Source organism: Mustela nivalis, assembly GCF_964662115.1.
Source record: "Mustela nivalis genome assembly, chromosome: 1".
Taxonomy (NCBI): Eukaryota; Metazoa; Chordata; class Mammalia; order Carnivora; family Mustelidae; genus Mustela; species Mustela nivalis.
The window spans coordinates 64,528,181-64,543,959 of NC_139020.1; the positions used below are offsets into that span (position 1 = coordinate 64,528,181).

Below are 15,779 nucleotides of genomic sequence, written 5' to 3' on the forward strand. Positions count from 1 at the left end.
ATCTAAGACTTCCTCTCAACTCAGCATCTTGTTTTCTCTCCTTTTCTCCACTGCCAAGCCTAGGCCACCGTAAAATGCCTGCCCACCCTGGTCTCACTGATTTGTCTGAACATGGGAAGAAGGGAGTAGGAAAACATCTCCCTTCATGGGGACTTCAGCCATCCAGAGCCTCACACCCATCCCACCCTTTCTTGGGGCCTCTACAGACAGTTTTAGGCCGGGAGATAATGATCAGTGCCCCTAGAGACAGGCAAGGCCCATCACATCATGCTGCTTCCTTGTTGGGTGGGCGGGCTAACTCGCCTTTTGTTGTCTCCTCCCACCCTAGTTCACGCCCAACCTCTTCCTGAAGCAGATGCTGGAGAGGTACCAAAACAATAGCCCTCCAAACAATGATGACCGATGGAAAAATAATGGAGTCACCAAGACTTGGGACAGACTCATGCTCCAGGTAAATGCCTGCTGCCTCGGGGAGATAGCATTCTGTACCTCAGCCAGTATCCAGGAGTGAAGGTATGGATGGCAGTGAAGTTAAAGAATGGGGAACACAGCCTCTAGGGTGGTTTCATTCAAAAAGAGATTGGACTGGGGCCCCTGCGTGGCTCAGTGGGGTAAGCATCTGACTCTTGATTTCAGCTCGGGTCATGATCTCAGGGTTGTGAGATAGAGTCCTGTGTTGGGCTGGGCATGGAGCCTGCTTCAGATTCTCTCTCTCCCTCTCCCTATGCCTCTCCCTTGCTGCTCACATGGAGTCTCTCTTCTCTAAAAAAAAAAGAAAGAAAGAAAGAGAGAAAGAAAGGAAGGAAGGAAGGAAAAACGAAAAGAAAAAGAGACTGGACATGGGCGAGTTTCATTCATTCTCATTCATTCTTCTTATCTATTCCTCTTGTGTGCACATCACTCAGTGGGACCCCTAGACCCTAGATCTATATTTTATTTTCGAGCTATGATGTTGATTAACTTCCATTTAGGGATAATGACACTGCTAAGAAATGTAGATAAATCACATGCACTATCTCTTAGAACTCAAGCATCATTTACACTGGAAGAACAAGTTTGCTTCCTCCACATCACAGTGAACTCAAGGGGCAATTATTGCCTATTTTTCTTATTTAGTACCAATGGGCTAGTCCTGCCAAGGACCATGGGCTATGACCTGACTTGATTGTCCACTTTTCTGTCACTGGCCATCATACCTTATATACAAGTTTACCTTAAATATCATCAAAAATCCAAGTCTTTCAGAATATCCATTGTTACCCCTGAATTTCCTTATGTATATGAATCTATCCCTAACTAAACCCTAATCTGACCCAACTCTCACACTGTCCCTGCCTCCCCTTCCCCTCTACTGGCTCACAGTGCACCATCAGCAAACTCCTTTGTAGCCTCTGTTCCCTCTTTGATGTCTCTTTACCCCCTATTCTCTATCACTTCCTTCATTTATCTGAATATGCTCATTCCAATAATTCTTTTTAGCCCATTAGGACCTCCAATTCATTGCCACGTTTTTATTTTCTACCTACTCGTCTGATTATAGGTCATGTACTTTTTCCACTCCGTTAGCAAGAGCTAAGCTCTTCAAGTAAAAATGCAAACACCCACACATCTGAAAAATCTTCTTACCAACTTCTAAAACCCAGTCTGAACTTAACCATTTTCCCTCCAAAAGGCTCAGATCAAAATACAAGAAAAGTATTTCCCTAGCCAAGGAATTTTCAGTGGCAAAATAGAATCTGCTTTAAAGACAGCTGATTTGGAGCACCTGGGTGGCTCAGTGACTTAAACATCTGTCTTTGGCTTAGGTCAATATCCCAAGGTCCCAGGATTGAGCCCTGTGTTGGGCTCCCTCCTTGGCAGGGAGTCTGCTTCTCCCTCGGCCCCTCACTCTGCTTGCGCTCGCTCCCTCTCTCTCAAATAAGTAAATAAAATTTAAAAAGAAGTAAAGACAGCTAATTTACCATCAGATTTGTCTGAAAGTAATTCATTCTGAAAGTTGAGAGGGGCCTGTAATTTTAATTTCTTCCCTTGAAACATTTTAGCAGAATTTCTACTAAGGAAGGAAATGGATACGAAGAATGTTTTATCTTCTGTCCTCAACTCTATCCAGAGTGTAAGGATGTTAGCTATGTGTTCTGTTCCTTGATCTTCCTCTCCTACGTAGAGGCAGAGCTATATGTCACCAGGTTTGGATTATTTTTTTCCAGTTTATTTTCTCCCATTATAAATGTAATACACAATTACTCTAGAATATGTTAAAAGTACAGAAATGTAAAACAACAGGAATTACTCATTACTTCTTTACCACTAAAGATTTTAATTTTCTGACTCTCAGTTTGCTCATGTGTCATATGAGAATAATCATACCTCCCTCACATTGCTGTATCAAAATATTAGTATTAATAATTAATTAATTTGTATTGATTATTAATATTAATTAACATTGATTAAATAATTAATTAGTATTAATGATTGACCCTTAATAAGTAAGGGCTTACTATGGGACAGGCACTGTACTAGACAGGTTGGGCACATTAGCTAATTTCATCCTCACAGGAACTCTGAGGACCCTGGACTGTGAAGGAAACAAAGTCATATTTTACAGTGAAGGAAAGTGAGGCGTAGGAGGGAGCTGAACTTATCAGAGGCTTCAGAGCTCATTAGCGGCTAGTGGAGTAACAAATGGTGAAGTATTTTGTAAGTTTTAAAATGTACGTTATCAATACCCTCCACTCTCATTTGGGGAATTCTAGGAAACGTAAAATATGGTACATTTTCCGTATCTTCTTTCTCTGTAAAATCTCAGTTGCTACACTGATGGCTGTAGCAAGCAGCATGAAGAGAATTTTGCATCTCTGCTCTGCTGACAGGACCACTGCTGTGGTGTCAATGGCCCGTCAGACTGGCAGAGATACACATCTGCCTTCCGGACTGCGAATAATGATGCCGACTATCCCTGGCCTCGTCAGTGCTGTGTGATGAACAGTCTGAAAGAACCTCTCAATGTGGAGGCCTGCAAGCTAGGAGTGCCCGGGTACTATCACAAAGAGGTGAGTCCCCTCTGCCCAACACCTGCCAGGTTTTCTGCTCTTTATGAGGGAAAGACTGGTGAACTATAGTCGTAACGTCTCATGAAGGATTCTGCATCATTTTGCCCTAAACCTCAAATCAACTATTTCCTTCTCTGTCAGTAAAATGCAGATGCTAATCTGTGGGCTGTTCTGGAAAAATCAACATTTCTTTTTTTTTATTTTTATTATTTTTTAAGATTTTATTTATTTGACAGAGATCACAAGTAGGCAGAGAGACAGAGGGGGAAGCAGGCTCCCCGACGAGCAGAGAGCCCGATGCTGGGCTCGATCCCAGGACCTCGGGATCATGACCTGAGCCGAAAGCAGAGGCTTTAACCCACTGAGCCACCCAGGAGCCCCGAAAATCTACATTTTAATAACAGAACAGGAGAATGGTGATAGCAAAGCCCAACTTTGTTTAAATGCAAACTGTTTGTACAATAGAATATAGACTTGGTACTTGAAAAACTCTTTTCACTACCCAAAGATTGGTTCTCTTTTTGCAAAAATGTAAATGGGGGCACCTGGGTGGCTCAGTGGGTTAAAGCCTCTACCTTCAGCTCAGGTCATAATCCCAGGGTCCTGGGATCAAGCCCCGCATCAGGCTCTCTGTTCGGCGGGAAGCCTGCTTCCTCCTCTGTCTCTGCCTGCTTCTCTGCCTACTTGTGATCTCTGTCTGCAAATAAATAAATAAAATCTTAAAAAAAAAAAAAAGTAAATTGGAGGGGGTGAATACAAAAGGAATGTTTTGTTAGTGCCAGAGCTGTGGCAATTGGTGACGGTAAATGCAATAATGATATAACCACCCTCATTATTCCATGGTGATATAGGATGGTCTTAATAGAATATTAAATTAATGATTTGGGCAGAAGGCAGTTTACATACAGATGGTTTTTGAGAAGGTATTTCCTGATGGAAATGATAAAACGAACCTGAAAACTAACATTTGTTGTGTACTTACTAAAACCAGGTATCGTTCCAAGTGCTATATGTGTATTAACTCATTTAAGGCTCAAAGGTAGGGTTCAGTATGATTCTTATTTTACAGATGAGGAACTGAGACACAGAGGTTTAAGAAGCACCTTGCCCAAGGTCACTCAGCTAGTAAATAGTTGAGTCAGGATTCAAACCCAACCAGTCTGGCTCAGGAGCCCAGACTATAAGCCAAGAAAAAACTTGGAAATATTCCCAAAAAGCCTGAGGAGAATTCTCCTATACTTGGAATCAGCCTCCGAAATGCCTCTACTGTTTTGCGAGTTACCACTTTGAGGGAATCTGGCTGTGTGCCAGGTCATCAAATATTGAGAAATGTCAGACTCCTTAATCTGTGAGTAAATACTCCAAAGGGCACATTCAGAATGAAGGACACTGAACAGCTGATCGTCATGCCGTACCTAGGAGGGTTCCTGGACTAGGACTGGTTGCGTTCATCCAGAAAAGGACATGGGTATGATGCAGATTATTTTGCAGAGTCCCTCAAAGCCACCCTTTTTAGCTTTTCAGCAACTGTTGCTGCATCAGTTACATTCAGACTGCTGTAACAATTAACTGTGCTCGTCATTATCACAATATGCAGTATAATGATCACTCTCAGGAGAAATAAATACTTTCGGTATTTCAACCTTGGCACAGGCCCACACAAACGTATCTCGATTGGATTGGATTGTGTATAGAGTGTATCATCTCTGTGAAAGGGCAGGAAAGGGTATTTGTCATGAAATAATCAGCTGATCTCCCTTGGACATGTAATGTTCTAGTAGGGAGGAAAGTCCCCATGCGTTTTGACAATACTTCCCACCTCCTCCCCTAGGATTCCTTGGTCTCACCCGTGCTTAACATTTCTACTTCCTCTCCCCACTAGCTGCACAACTACAAACTTACCATCACGCAGCCCTACTCCCCTGCCAAAGTCCTGCACCTGGAATTCTCTCTGTCCCTGGCTCCCTGTGCTCCTACTCCCTCAATCTCACTCATTCTTCACCCTCGACACCTTTCTGCCTCTTCCTCTCTCAGTCCCCCAGATTTCCACACACCACTGTTCTTTCTGAGTCATAGGTCCTGCTACTTCTCCTATAGCAATCCCTTTCCACCAAGTAAAATATGGCCCAGTTCTTCCTATATTTGACTACTGTTATTGCAGCCCTGAGCCATATTGTAAGTATTTGCTCACAGATCTTTTCTGCTCACTATCTTTTCTGAACCTCCCTGAGGACCGTGCATTACTTAATTCTACATCTTCAGTACATCTCATACTGCCTGGCCCAGAGCCAGCACTGAGAACTGTTTGGCGGGTGGGTGGTGGAAGAGGGGGAATGACTCTCTTTTTCACATCCATATTGTAGTTTTCGAAATCTACATTGCATAAATGAAGGCTAACAAGATTTTAGGGATGTCCTCATAGGTGTGGGGGAAAATAGAAACTAACCAGGAATTCACACAGCATGTCAGTCGCAGATACATATGTTCTTACTCATGGTCCAGCTGGCCCAGAAATACTGTGTGCAAAATCTGATCATTGTACCTCAGGAACATTATCACAGAACTGAGGAAGATCAAGGAAACCAGCACAATCATAAAAGAAAAAACAAACAAACAAAAAAACCCAAAAAACACACCCTCTGAGCAGGAACTAAATTAGAAGAGGTGAAAAAACTGGGGCTTTTGTCTGTGAGTTCTAAGAACATGTCTGTTTTGTCACTGCTGAATGCCCAGCCCAGTGCCTGGCACCCAACGTAAGTGGTTTCTATGGGTACCTTTTAGGACAAATGACCCTGTCCAAGGATTGTTAGGAGGATCCGTGAGTAATGGATATAGGAGTGTTCGTGAACTATTGTGTCACAGCTATTGTGTAATCATTACTTCATGTCGGGCTCCATTCATTCTATCAAAATTTATTAGGTGCCTACTTTGTGCCAGGAACTTGTGCTAAAGATTCAGCCACGAGCACACAAAAAAATCCCTGCCTCGTACTTGCACTGTAGCATGGGAGAGAGACACCAAACAAGTTACCAAACTAATACATGATAAATTCCTGGTAGTGATAAATGCCACGAGCAGAAGTAAAGCAGGGTGAGTGTCTATGGAATGACAGGAGAAAGAGTGTTTTTCCCTATGGTGGTCAAGAAAGGCTTCGTTGGGGGATACTTGCACAGAGTTCTGAATTAAATGGGGAAATGAGACACTTAAAGAAGACTGAGGAAGAGAGTTCTAAGCAAAGGAGGCAGCAGGTGCAAAGGCTCCGAAGTGGGAGCATTCTTAGCTTTTTTCAAGGACATCAGTGTGGCAAGGTCAGAATCAGTGAAGGAAGAGTTGAAGACTGGGATGCTTTAGATTTTGTAGGGCTGGAATCTGTATGGAAGGATACCCTCCTTAGGAAAAACAATTAAAAATTTGCATACAAAATTAGGTAGAGGGGCTTGGAATGGTCTTGTAAGTAAGCAGCCCTGAAGCTTAAGCTCATTAGCTTTACAGGGAAGCAGCCTCTGGAAGAGGACACTGGGCTCATAGAGAGCGGCAGAGCCACGTCAGACAAGTCTGGTAGGCCATTGTGAGGACTCAGAATTTCATTTTAAGGGTGGTAGAGAGCCATTTCTTTTGAGCAGGGATTTGAAGTGATCTGATTTCTGTTTTACAAGCATCCCTCTGGCACTGTATAAAGATAAGTAGGGTGCCAACCGTGGACTCAAGCCCCAGAGAGACCAGTGAAGAGGCTGTTGTAGTAATTCTGGAGAGAGACCGTAGCGGACCAAGGCGGGGGCCGGAAGTAATGAGTGTTTGGATTTGAGATGTATTTTTAAGTAGACCCAAAAGGGTTTGCTTAAGTATTTGATGTTGGATAAGAGAAGAACAGTTAAAGATAATTTCAGATTTTTTTACTTGAGTGAGTAGGTGAATGGAGATGCCTGTAACGTAGGTAGAGAAGAGTAAATAGGAGAGAAATAAAGGCTTAGCAAAGTCAGGGGGCATAAGTGGGTTAACAAGGGCCTGGAACAGGGTTCGAAAGATGGAACCTCACGTGGTCACCTATAGCCTCGGGGTAGGGGCTAAATTTCTAGGTCAGCCTTTTGAGGACATTTCCCTCTGGGACTCAGTGGCCCATGGAACCCCCTGGCTGCTGCATTCACTAGACTTCTCCCAGAGCTTTAGCACAGGTCACTCAGAGGGCAGCTCTAACCTCATGCGTGTGTTTTACTCCAACACTTTGCATGGTGACTGGAACAGAGCCTGCCATGTATAAAAACTCACTGGATTATGGCATGCATCAATGAATGATTTGATTAATCCAAAATGAATCATTGGCACACACACCTTGGCTTCTCAAAGTCTCACTGGAATCCAATAAAGATATGCTGAAATTTGATAGCAAATGAGAATTTAGACAGCATCAAACAGGGGTTCCTTTAATGGTTAAAAAAAACAACAACAACTTTGATATTTATAGATCAGAAGCACTTTCATTTAAGAACAAACAAACCAAAGGTACCTCTGCCCTCAAAAAAATAAAAAATCACCGAAAAATTCTGTAGGGAGAGAATATGTACTCAAATTTTATTACGAATACTTTATATTGTACTTTATGCTACAATTTTTTAAAAAAGAGAACATATTGCCCACGTATTCAATATGAAAAAACATTAGCCTAAAATAGCAGCACCTATGTTAGACTGAGTGATAAAGACACAAAATAATGTGATCTAGAGTGGTTGTTGAACGGACTATTTCTGTTCCCTCAGCAAAGCCCTGATGATACCCGCTGTCCATGGGGATGTGGAAATAGCCTGGGTATGTTAAACTAGACTTTGGGATAGTCTTGATCCACGTAGAAATCTTCCTTCCCACCCATCCCTTACATCTTCTTCTCTGGTTCTTCTCTCACCCACGTGGAACCACGTGCTCCTCCAGGGGTGCTATGAACTCATCTCTGGACCCATGAACCGACACGCCTGGGGGGTTGCCTGGTTTGGATTTGCCATTCTCTGCTGGACAGTGAGTATTTCCCTGCACTTGATAAGGAGAGAACTTGAGAAGGCCCTGGTTAACCCAACCATGCTAGACAGTCTGGGAACAAAACCTCAGACCTGAGGGCGAGGCAGGAAGCTGCAGGCACCAGGCCAAGGACTGTGGACTCCGTGGGCAGGTGGGGCGTTTATATCTCCTCCAGGGGAAGGTATATGCCCTACCTGCCAGATCTACTAGCTAATGGGGGAGCACTTGATTGCCTCCAGCTCTCTGGATCTCATTAATTCATTAATTTATTATACCGAAATACCACTTCCTGGGGAAGCTTCTAGAAAAGAATATACCTGGGCCCCAATCTCTGAGATTCTGATTCATTGGATCCAGGGGCAGGACCCAAGCATTTAAAAAATCTTTTCTTTCCATATAAGTCTACTTTGCTGTCAGGATTAAGAGCTGTTACATTTGGGAAGCAGGTCTAAACTTTTTTTTTTTTTTTAATTTTTTTTTAATTTTTTATTTTTTATAAACATATATTTTTATCCCCAGGGGTACTAAACTTTTGATTTCAGAACCCCTTTATACTCTCAAAAATTACTGAGGACTCTAATAAGTTTTTATTTATGGGGGCTATATCTATTTATATTTATCCTAATGGAAATTAACCCAGAATTTTTTTAAAAACTTATTAATTCATTTAAAATAATAATAATAAAATAATAATAAAGGGCGCCTGGGTGGCTCAGTTGGTTAGGCAACTGCTTTCAGCTCAGGTCACGGTCCTGGAGTCCCGGGATCGAGTCCCGCATCGGGCTCCCAGCTCCATGGGGAGTCTGCTTCTCCCTCTGACCTTCTCGCCTCTCATGCTCTCTCTCACTGTCTCTCTCTCAAATAAATAAATAAAATCTTTAAAAAATAATAATAATAATAATAAAATAATTACATGTTAACATTAACAATGTATTTTTATGGGAAAAGTGACTATTTTCCAAAACAAAAAACAGAAAAGTAGCACTGTTTTACATTTCTAAAAAGTACCTTCAGTGTCTGGTTTTAACAGAAGACAGCTGGTCCTTTTATTTGCTTCTTCACTTAATCTGTTATAGTAAGTTGCTTAGGCTGAAGGATTTGAAGAAAATCCACCCTCACGCTGATAGGTAGCTGAAAAAAAAAAAAAAAAGGAATGCTTTGATAACCTTATCTAAAAGTAATTGTGAATAATCTTCTTTTGTACTACACAAAACTTGACAACTAGCAGGTTCTTTTTTTTTTTTTTTTAAGATTTTATTTATTTATTTGTCAGAGAGAGAGGAGCAAGAGTGAGCACAGGCAGACAGAGTGGCAGGTAGAGGCAGAGGGAGAAGCAGTCTCCCTGCCAAGCAAGGAGCCCGATGTGGGACTCAATCCCAGGACGCTGGGATCATGACCTGAGCTGAAGGCAGCTGCTTTAACCCACTGAGCCACCCAGGCATCCCAACAAACAGCAGGTTCTTAAGTGTTAGTTGTGATGTGGAATCTAAAACTATGTCAACAAACTTTTCAGAGTCTATTTTATTAAAATACATTTACATCAGTTTGTCTTACAATTTACATAAATCATTCACCCATTCATGATTCCATAACATCATGCATTGGTCATTTGGGAAAATACTGGTTCACTGCGTTATGCTGATCTTCCAAATATTGGCTGAATTCTTTATGAGATACCAGGAAATCTGTTGCCACATTGGAAAGGACCTTTATCACGAGAATGCTATCAACCCATCATGACAGAAACAAGTTGCCTAATTTTTGCTTGAGCACCCAAATTTATCACTGGCAAGAAATACTGTCAGTTGTTTTCCTCGAAGAGACAGACTCACTGCGTAAATTTTTGAGAAAATGTCTGTCAAACATTCAATCTGAATAACTGTAGCTTGTCTATTAGTCATTTTTTCAAGTAAAAATCACATTTCATGAAAAAATGGCTAGTTCAGGGGCCTCTGGGTGGCTCACTCATTAAGCGTCTGCCTTCAGCCCAGGTCATGATCCCAAGATCCTGGTATGGAGCCCCATGTCAATGGACTCCCTACTCAGCAGGGTGTCTGCTATTCCCTCTCCCTCTGCCCCTCCTCTCCCCCCACTTCCCAGCTTGGTGCTCTCTCTCTAATAAATAAATTAAAAAAAACATTTTTTTTAAAAAGGCTATCTCAGTATACAGTCAAGCAATCACACAAGTGCTTTTCCTTAAGACAACCATTAGATTTCAGTATGCAACAAAACTGCTTTATGCATACTTTCCATTGCAAGAATATTAAAAAGATATATATTCAGGAGCGCCTGGGTGGCTTAGTTCATTAAGTGCCCAACTCTTAATTTCCACTCTGGTCATGTGATCTCAGAGTCTTGAGATCGAGCCCCCCATGGTGGGCTCCCCCTGTCTTTTTCCACTCTCCCCTCTCTACTGCAGTGCAGGAGCACACATGCACTATCTCTCAAATAAATTAAAAGAAGATTTTATTTATTTATTTGAGAGAAGAACAAAAGAGAACAAGGTGGGAGAGGTGCAGAGGGAGAAGCGGACTCCCTTCTGAACAGGGAGCCTGACATGGGGCTTGATCTCAGGACTCCAGGATCATGACCTGAGCCAAAGGTAGACGCTTTACTGACTGAGCCACCCAGGCACCCCAATAAATAAATCTTTCAAAAAAAAAAAAAAAGAGATGAATATTCAAAGGTAAACATTTAATAAAATTAGTATTTCTTACTGCTTCATCAAAAACAATCTCAAAATTCTAAACTTCTAAATCACTTAAACTCCCTTTTTTTTTTTTTTTTACTGCAAGTACACAGCTATGAAGAATACACTGACCACTGACACAGTTTAGTGCCTCTACTTCGAATCCTAAGACGCCAGCAGTTTTACCTGCCCCTGCTTTTGCACCGTCAGTGCAAATGTGGAAAACAGTGAAAAGGACAAATAAATCTTAACATTATTATGCAAATGGCCTTGACATCAGGCGCACCCATGAGGGTCCCTTGGGTGTGTTTGTGCACCACGGTTTAGGAAATGCTGGGTTTGGTGTGAAAAGCTGAGCGAGGCAGGAAGGAAAAGTGAGCTCCTTTGAGAGGTCTTCTGTGGTCCCTCACCCACCCTCAGGAAGTCCCACGGCGCCCCACCCTGCACACATGCGGCCATGTCTCCATCACTCCGATATGACGTATTTGTCTGCTAAAAACCGGGGATCCAGCTGCCCTCTGTATCCCGAGGGCCTAGCTGAACACGAGCAGGTGCTTGATAGTTTGTTGAGTGAATGGAAAATGGTAACACATTTCTATGACTTGAATGGTAACAACTTCTATGAAGTTTCTCTTCCTGCCATGCTAGCAGGAACTGTGGGATACTATTTAAAGGTTCTAAAGGATCTTAGCACTCCACACCAGCTGAAACTCTTGACATTTCCACAAGCATCAAGTGCACTCTGAATCTAGTAAGCCCCCCTGAAATTCAAAAGAGGGAAGCAAAAGGAACTAAATGTATTGAAGACCTCTGTGGACAAGGCATCATGTCCGATACTTTCAGCACTAAATCCCCCCAACAGTAGCTAGGTAGAGAGCCAGTCTCCTTACCCTCTCTGTGCCTTGGTCTCTTTGTAGGATTCTGAAAGCATTCAGGGGAGTTGTATGTATAGCCTTCAGAACAGTGCCTGATGTACAATAAGTTGTCAATAAACATCAAGCATTCGTGGTAATAGTATTTCTTCCTCATTCCGTCATCTAACTCTGGGTCAGGTGAAGAATATTATTGTTACTTTTCAGAGGCAGGGAGGAAGTGTCAGAGCTGCAACAGAACCCAGATATTCTAACCTTCCTCACCTGAGGCAGAAACCTTCAGTTCTGTGGCATTCTTCAGGGACAGCCATTCCAGGTCACAAGCATTTTGGGGAAAATAGGGGGTTCTTGGGAGAAGAGGTTCAGTACTAGAAAGCAAGCAAATTGTACCTTCAGATAGTACATACAAGAAATAGGAATCCACCGGAAGTTCATTGGCTCTGATGGGAAGAAGAAAGAATTTGCCCCAGGGGCTAGTTCAGCACAGACATGAGGGGAGCAGCCCCAGCAGACAGGAAGTCTAGGGTGCCTTGGTGCAGGGAAGTGGGGAAGCTATCTCCGAGCAGCAGGATAGTAATCTCTGCCCCTTGAGGTTTCTTAAAGCAAGATTACTCTTAAAAATTCAGGATCATCTAGGCCTGAGTGAACCTAACATCCCCCCACCCCCAAGTATGAGTCATTTCTAAAACAATTCCTTTTTTTTTTTTCCTTTCTATTCTAGTTTTGGGTTCTCCTGGGTACCATGTTCTACTGGAGCAGAATTGAATATTAAGAACAAAGTGTCACCACTACACTACCTTCCTCCAGTGACTCTGGGCCCAGTGCTGCAAGCGAGCTCTCCTGGTAGAATTGACGTCTGCGCTCTGCGGGGGCCCTGTGCCTCTTACTCGAACTGGCGAGGTAGAGGTGTACCCCTGGGCTTGCAGCATCTCAAAATTCTCACTAGGGTTTTCAGTCTGGTCTAGGGTACTGCAACATTTTTATAACCAGTAGAAAAGGGAGACTTTGGAAAGTCAATAACTACTTCTTCTATCCCTGCCTATTTTTAATTTGAGGGCAAAAAGACTTCCACAAGAACCTGTGTTATCTCAGCAAGCCAAGTCTGTATTTGCACAGCAAGGTTGCGTGCATTTCTCCCTGCTTTCTGAAAGAGACTTGCAAAGGCTTTCATTCTTCTCAGTCTTGCCCACGTGAGAGAATTAAGGAAAAAATTGCTGAGCGAGATCTTTGGCCTTTGTTCTATGGTGGCTTCCATCTACACAGATTCAAGTGATTCCCTTACTGCCATCTTAGAACTATTTTGTTCTTCAGAACAACGCCCAACCTTGAGTTAACAGTGGTTGAAACTTCCTCTCAGACATGGCAGGGTGACCCGTGTGTTTTAAGCTCCCTTCTCCCATTAATTCCTTTTACTGTCAAAATATTTCTCTCTGAATTATGTTTCTGTTTGTGCTCCTGAAAGAAATTCTTACAATTCAATATTTGTCTAATCTTATAAATAAAGATGGCTTTTAAATATGTTCATTTTCTTTTGTTTTCACCAGTTGGCATAATTGGTCACATAGCAAAACGAGTGTTCCAGTGGAAGAGTCTTTTAGGTTCATGGGAATTAATGTTTAGGCGATAGAAAATGCGATTGGGTGAGGTTTCCTGCTGGATGCCCTGGAACTTTGCTGTATGGTTTTGATGGTTGGAAATTCTAAATTGACTTGGACTTTTCACTCTGCTTCACTTAGCCCAGTAGTGGTGATGGAGCTCCAGCTCCTCAATCCTTTTCCTCCTGCAAGGGAAGCAACTCGAACTTACAGCTGTGAATGATGTATCCTATGAAGGAAGTATTGGTTTTCTTCAGGGTCCTACTCACAGCCAACTCTGTCACAAGGAGTGCCCCTATCCCACATCCTGGTGAGTGAGGCTGAGCCCCCGGGCTAGGAAGGGACAAGGGAGGAGTGGGGTGCGGACACACCTCTGCCATGCACCTGGGGAAAAGCTGGGACAGCGCCTGATCTTAATTCCCAGGACATCGGACCAAAGGTTCCTGTCCTGACACTCATCCAACCGTGCCCCTCACCGTGTCTCTCCTGGGGAGTGCTTCTGCTGTCAGGGTAAATAAATGACATCTGCACTTAGCTGAGAAAGTTTTCTCCATGGTCTTTTAGGAGAGAAGGAGAGGGAGAGAGCTTACACTGGGCCAGGCTTTTAAATGCCTCCCATGCATTCTGATGTCTTTTTCTTTCGCTGATAACCAGATTTTCCAGTGCCTCCTGCTGTCTGCTGCCTGAGCAAAGTCTGCCCCAAACCCACTTCTGACTTCCCCTCTAGGGCTTCGTGCATGCTCCCCAAACTCTATCTACCCACAAAATTCCATTCTCCTGTTGATTTGATCTCGGCTGAGTTAAGGGAGAGGCTTTGTACAACTAGTGAGTGACAACTAGTTCCCATCTCTCTTCATCTTCTCTGTGGATTTTTCATTGATAACTGAAAATTGATCTCTGGTTGCTGGAATCCAAGGCAGCTGTAGGAGCAGGAAGAGCTCTCATGGGCAAGATGGCCCTCCTGCTGCTCTCTAAATCTTACCTCCTGCATTTTCTACCAAGAAGTACCTAGAAAGAACACAGGCCTTTAATCAGTGCTCCTTGTCCCCTCTCTAGCTAGATTCCTAGTGGAGCCTCAGCCTTATCTTCAGAGAAGGTGCAAATTCCAGTGTAAATGTGGACAGGTTTTTGATCCACCCCCAAAATCAAGTAAGTCTCTGCATGCAGGTACCCACTATGTGCAGGCCCCCAACACGTGGGAGGATGTATCTTCCAGCTGAGACAAACCCAGGCCCGAGGACCCCTCTGCAGAGAATCGGCCATTCAGGCCCCTGCGCTTTCTGCTCCAGGGTCTCCAGTTTAACTGCAGAGCAATTTCCGCTCTGCCTAGTTTCTGCTTCCACCCCTTTCCACCTGCCATGGCAGCCCAGCTCTCCCCTTCTGGAAGTGGGACTCACAGTGAGACTCGAACCACCATTCAGGGCGACGCCCAGGTCCAGCCTCAACAATGCCACCTCCAGCCCCGCTAGACCAAGGAGTGGAAGGCACGCAGGGAGCCGGCAGGTTGTTGGGTTCAAGACCCACGAAGACAAAGCCATCTTGAGAAAATGCCACTTCTCCAACAGACCATGGGCCTGCTTATCAGGTGCACAAAGAACGATTACTGCCTAACACCCAAAATGAGTCAGGCTAACTCTGGGGTAGGTGTTACTGGGTTGCAATGCCAGAGGGTCATCATGGTCTCTTGGTTGGCTCATTCCTTCCAGGTTGCCACTCAGGCTCCTGGCGGGCTGTGTCAGAAAGCCTACTGCTCAGGGGCACCTGGGTGGCTCAGTTAGGTGGCTGGCTCTTGGTTTTGCTCCACGGTGATCTCAGGGTTTGGGGATTGAGCCCCCTCTGGGCTTAGTCGGGGAGGGGGGTCTGTTCAGGATTCTCTCTCTTTCTCTCCCTCCCACACTTAAAAATAAATACATAAACCAAGAATGAAAGAAAAGGAAGAAGGAAGAAAGGGAACGAGGGGGAGGGAAGGAAGGAAGGAGGGAAAGAGAGAGAGAAAGAAAGAGTGAGCCTACTGTTCAGGTTTGTAAGCCCTACATCTTACTTTGTACCTGAGCGGGATACACAGAGAGGCTCGGATTCTGAAGAGTAGACAGGTACTTCCTGGCTACTGATGAAGAAGAACTAGAACAGATAATGGTCATGTGAGTTTGAAAATCCAATCACCTCTCAAACCTCCACCCCGCCCCACCCCCACCCATCCCTGACAAGCCCAGTAGGGCCGAGAAACTGGAAACTCAGCTGCTTTCTTATCTCTATTGATTGAACAAGTGTTTCTCCTTTGGTATCTAATATTTCCTTTCCTTTGTCTTTTCTGCTTTACCACACCCAGATCCTTATCACCTCCTATGAGTGAGGCTGAAAAAAAAAAGAAACCCCGCCGAAGGCTAGTTGCAAGCTACAAGACTAGTTGCAAGATAGGGAGTTTGCTTTCATGTGTGAAATTTTTAGAAGGCTTGAGTGGCCCCATCTCATGAGATGTACAGACATCTTGGGAACAGGCAGCATTGCTGAGAAATGCAGAGTTCCCAGACCCTCCTCCAAGCAACCCTTCCCACAGTGCCCAGCC

At 43.7% G+C, this 15,779-nt stretch overlaps 1 protein-coding gene across 2 annotated transcripts in view; it reads left to right on the forward strand.

Annotated features, from left to right (window-relative positions):
- Positions 1-13,136, forward strand: part of UPK1B (uroplakin 1B) — a 28,793-nt gene extending 15,657 nt beyond the window's left edge. For both annotated transcript variants that reach the window (XM_082711597.1, XM_082711598.1), the window contains 4 exons: positions 329-451; positions 2,871-3,050; positions 7,974-8,057; positions 12,340-13,136. In XM_082711597.1, the coding sequence (XP_082567723.1) occupies positions 329-451; positions 2,871-3,050; positions 7,974-8,057; positions 12,340-12,390 (438 nt within the window). In that variant the 3' untranslated portion in view covers positions 12,391-13,136. The remainder of the gene's footprint in view (positions 1-328; positions 452-2,870; positions 3,051-7,973; positions 8,058-12,339) is intronic.
- Positions 13,137-15,779: the final 2,643 nt, after the last annotated feature.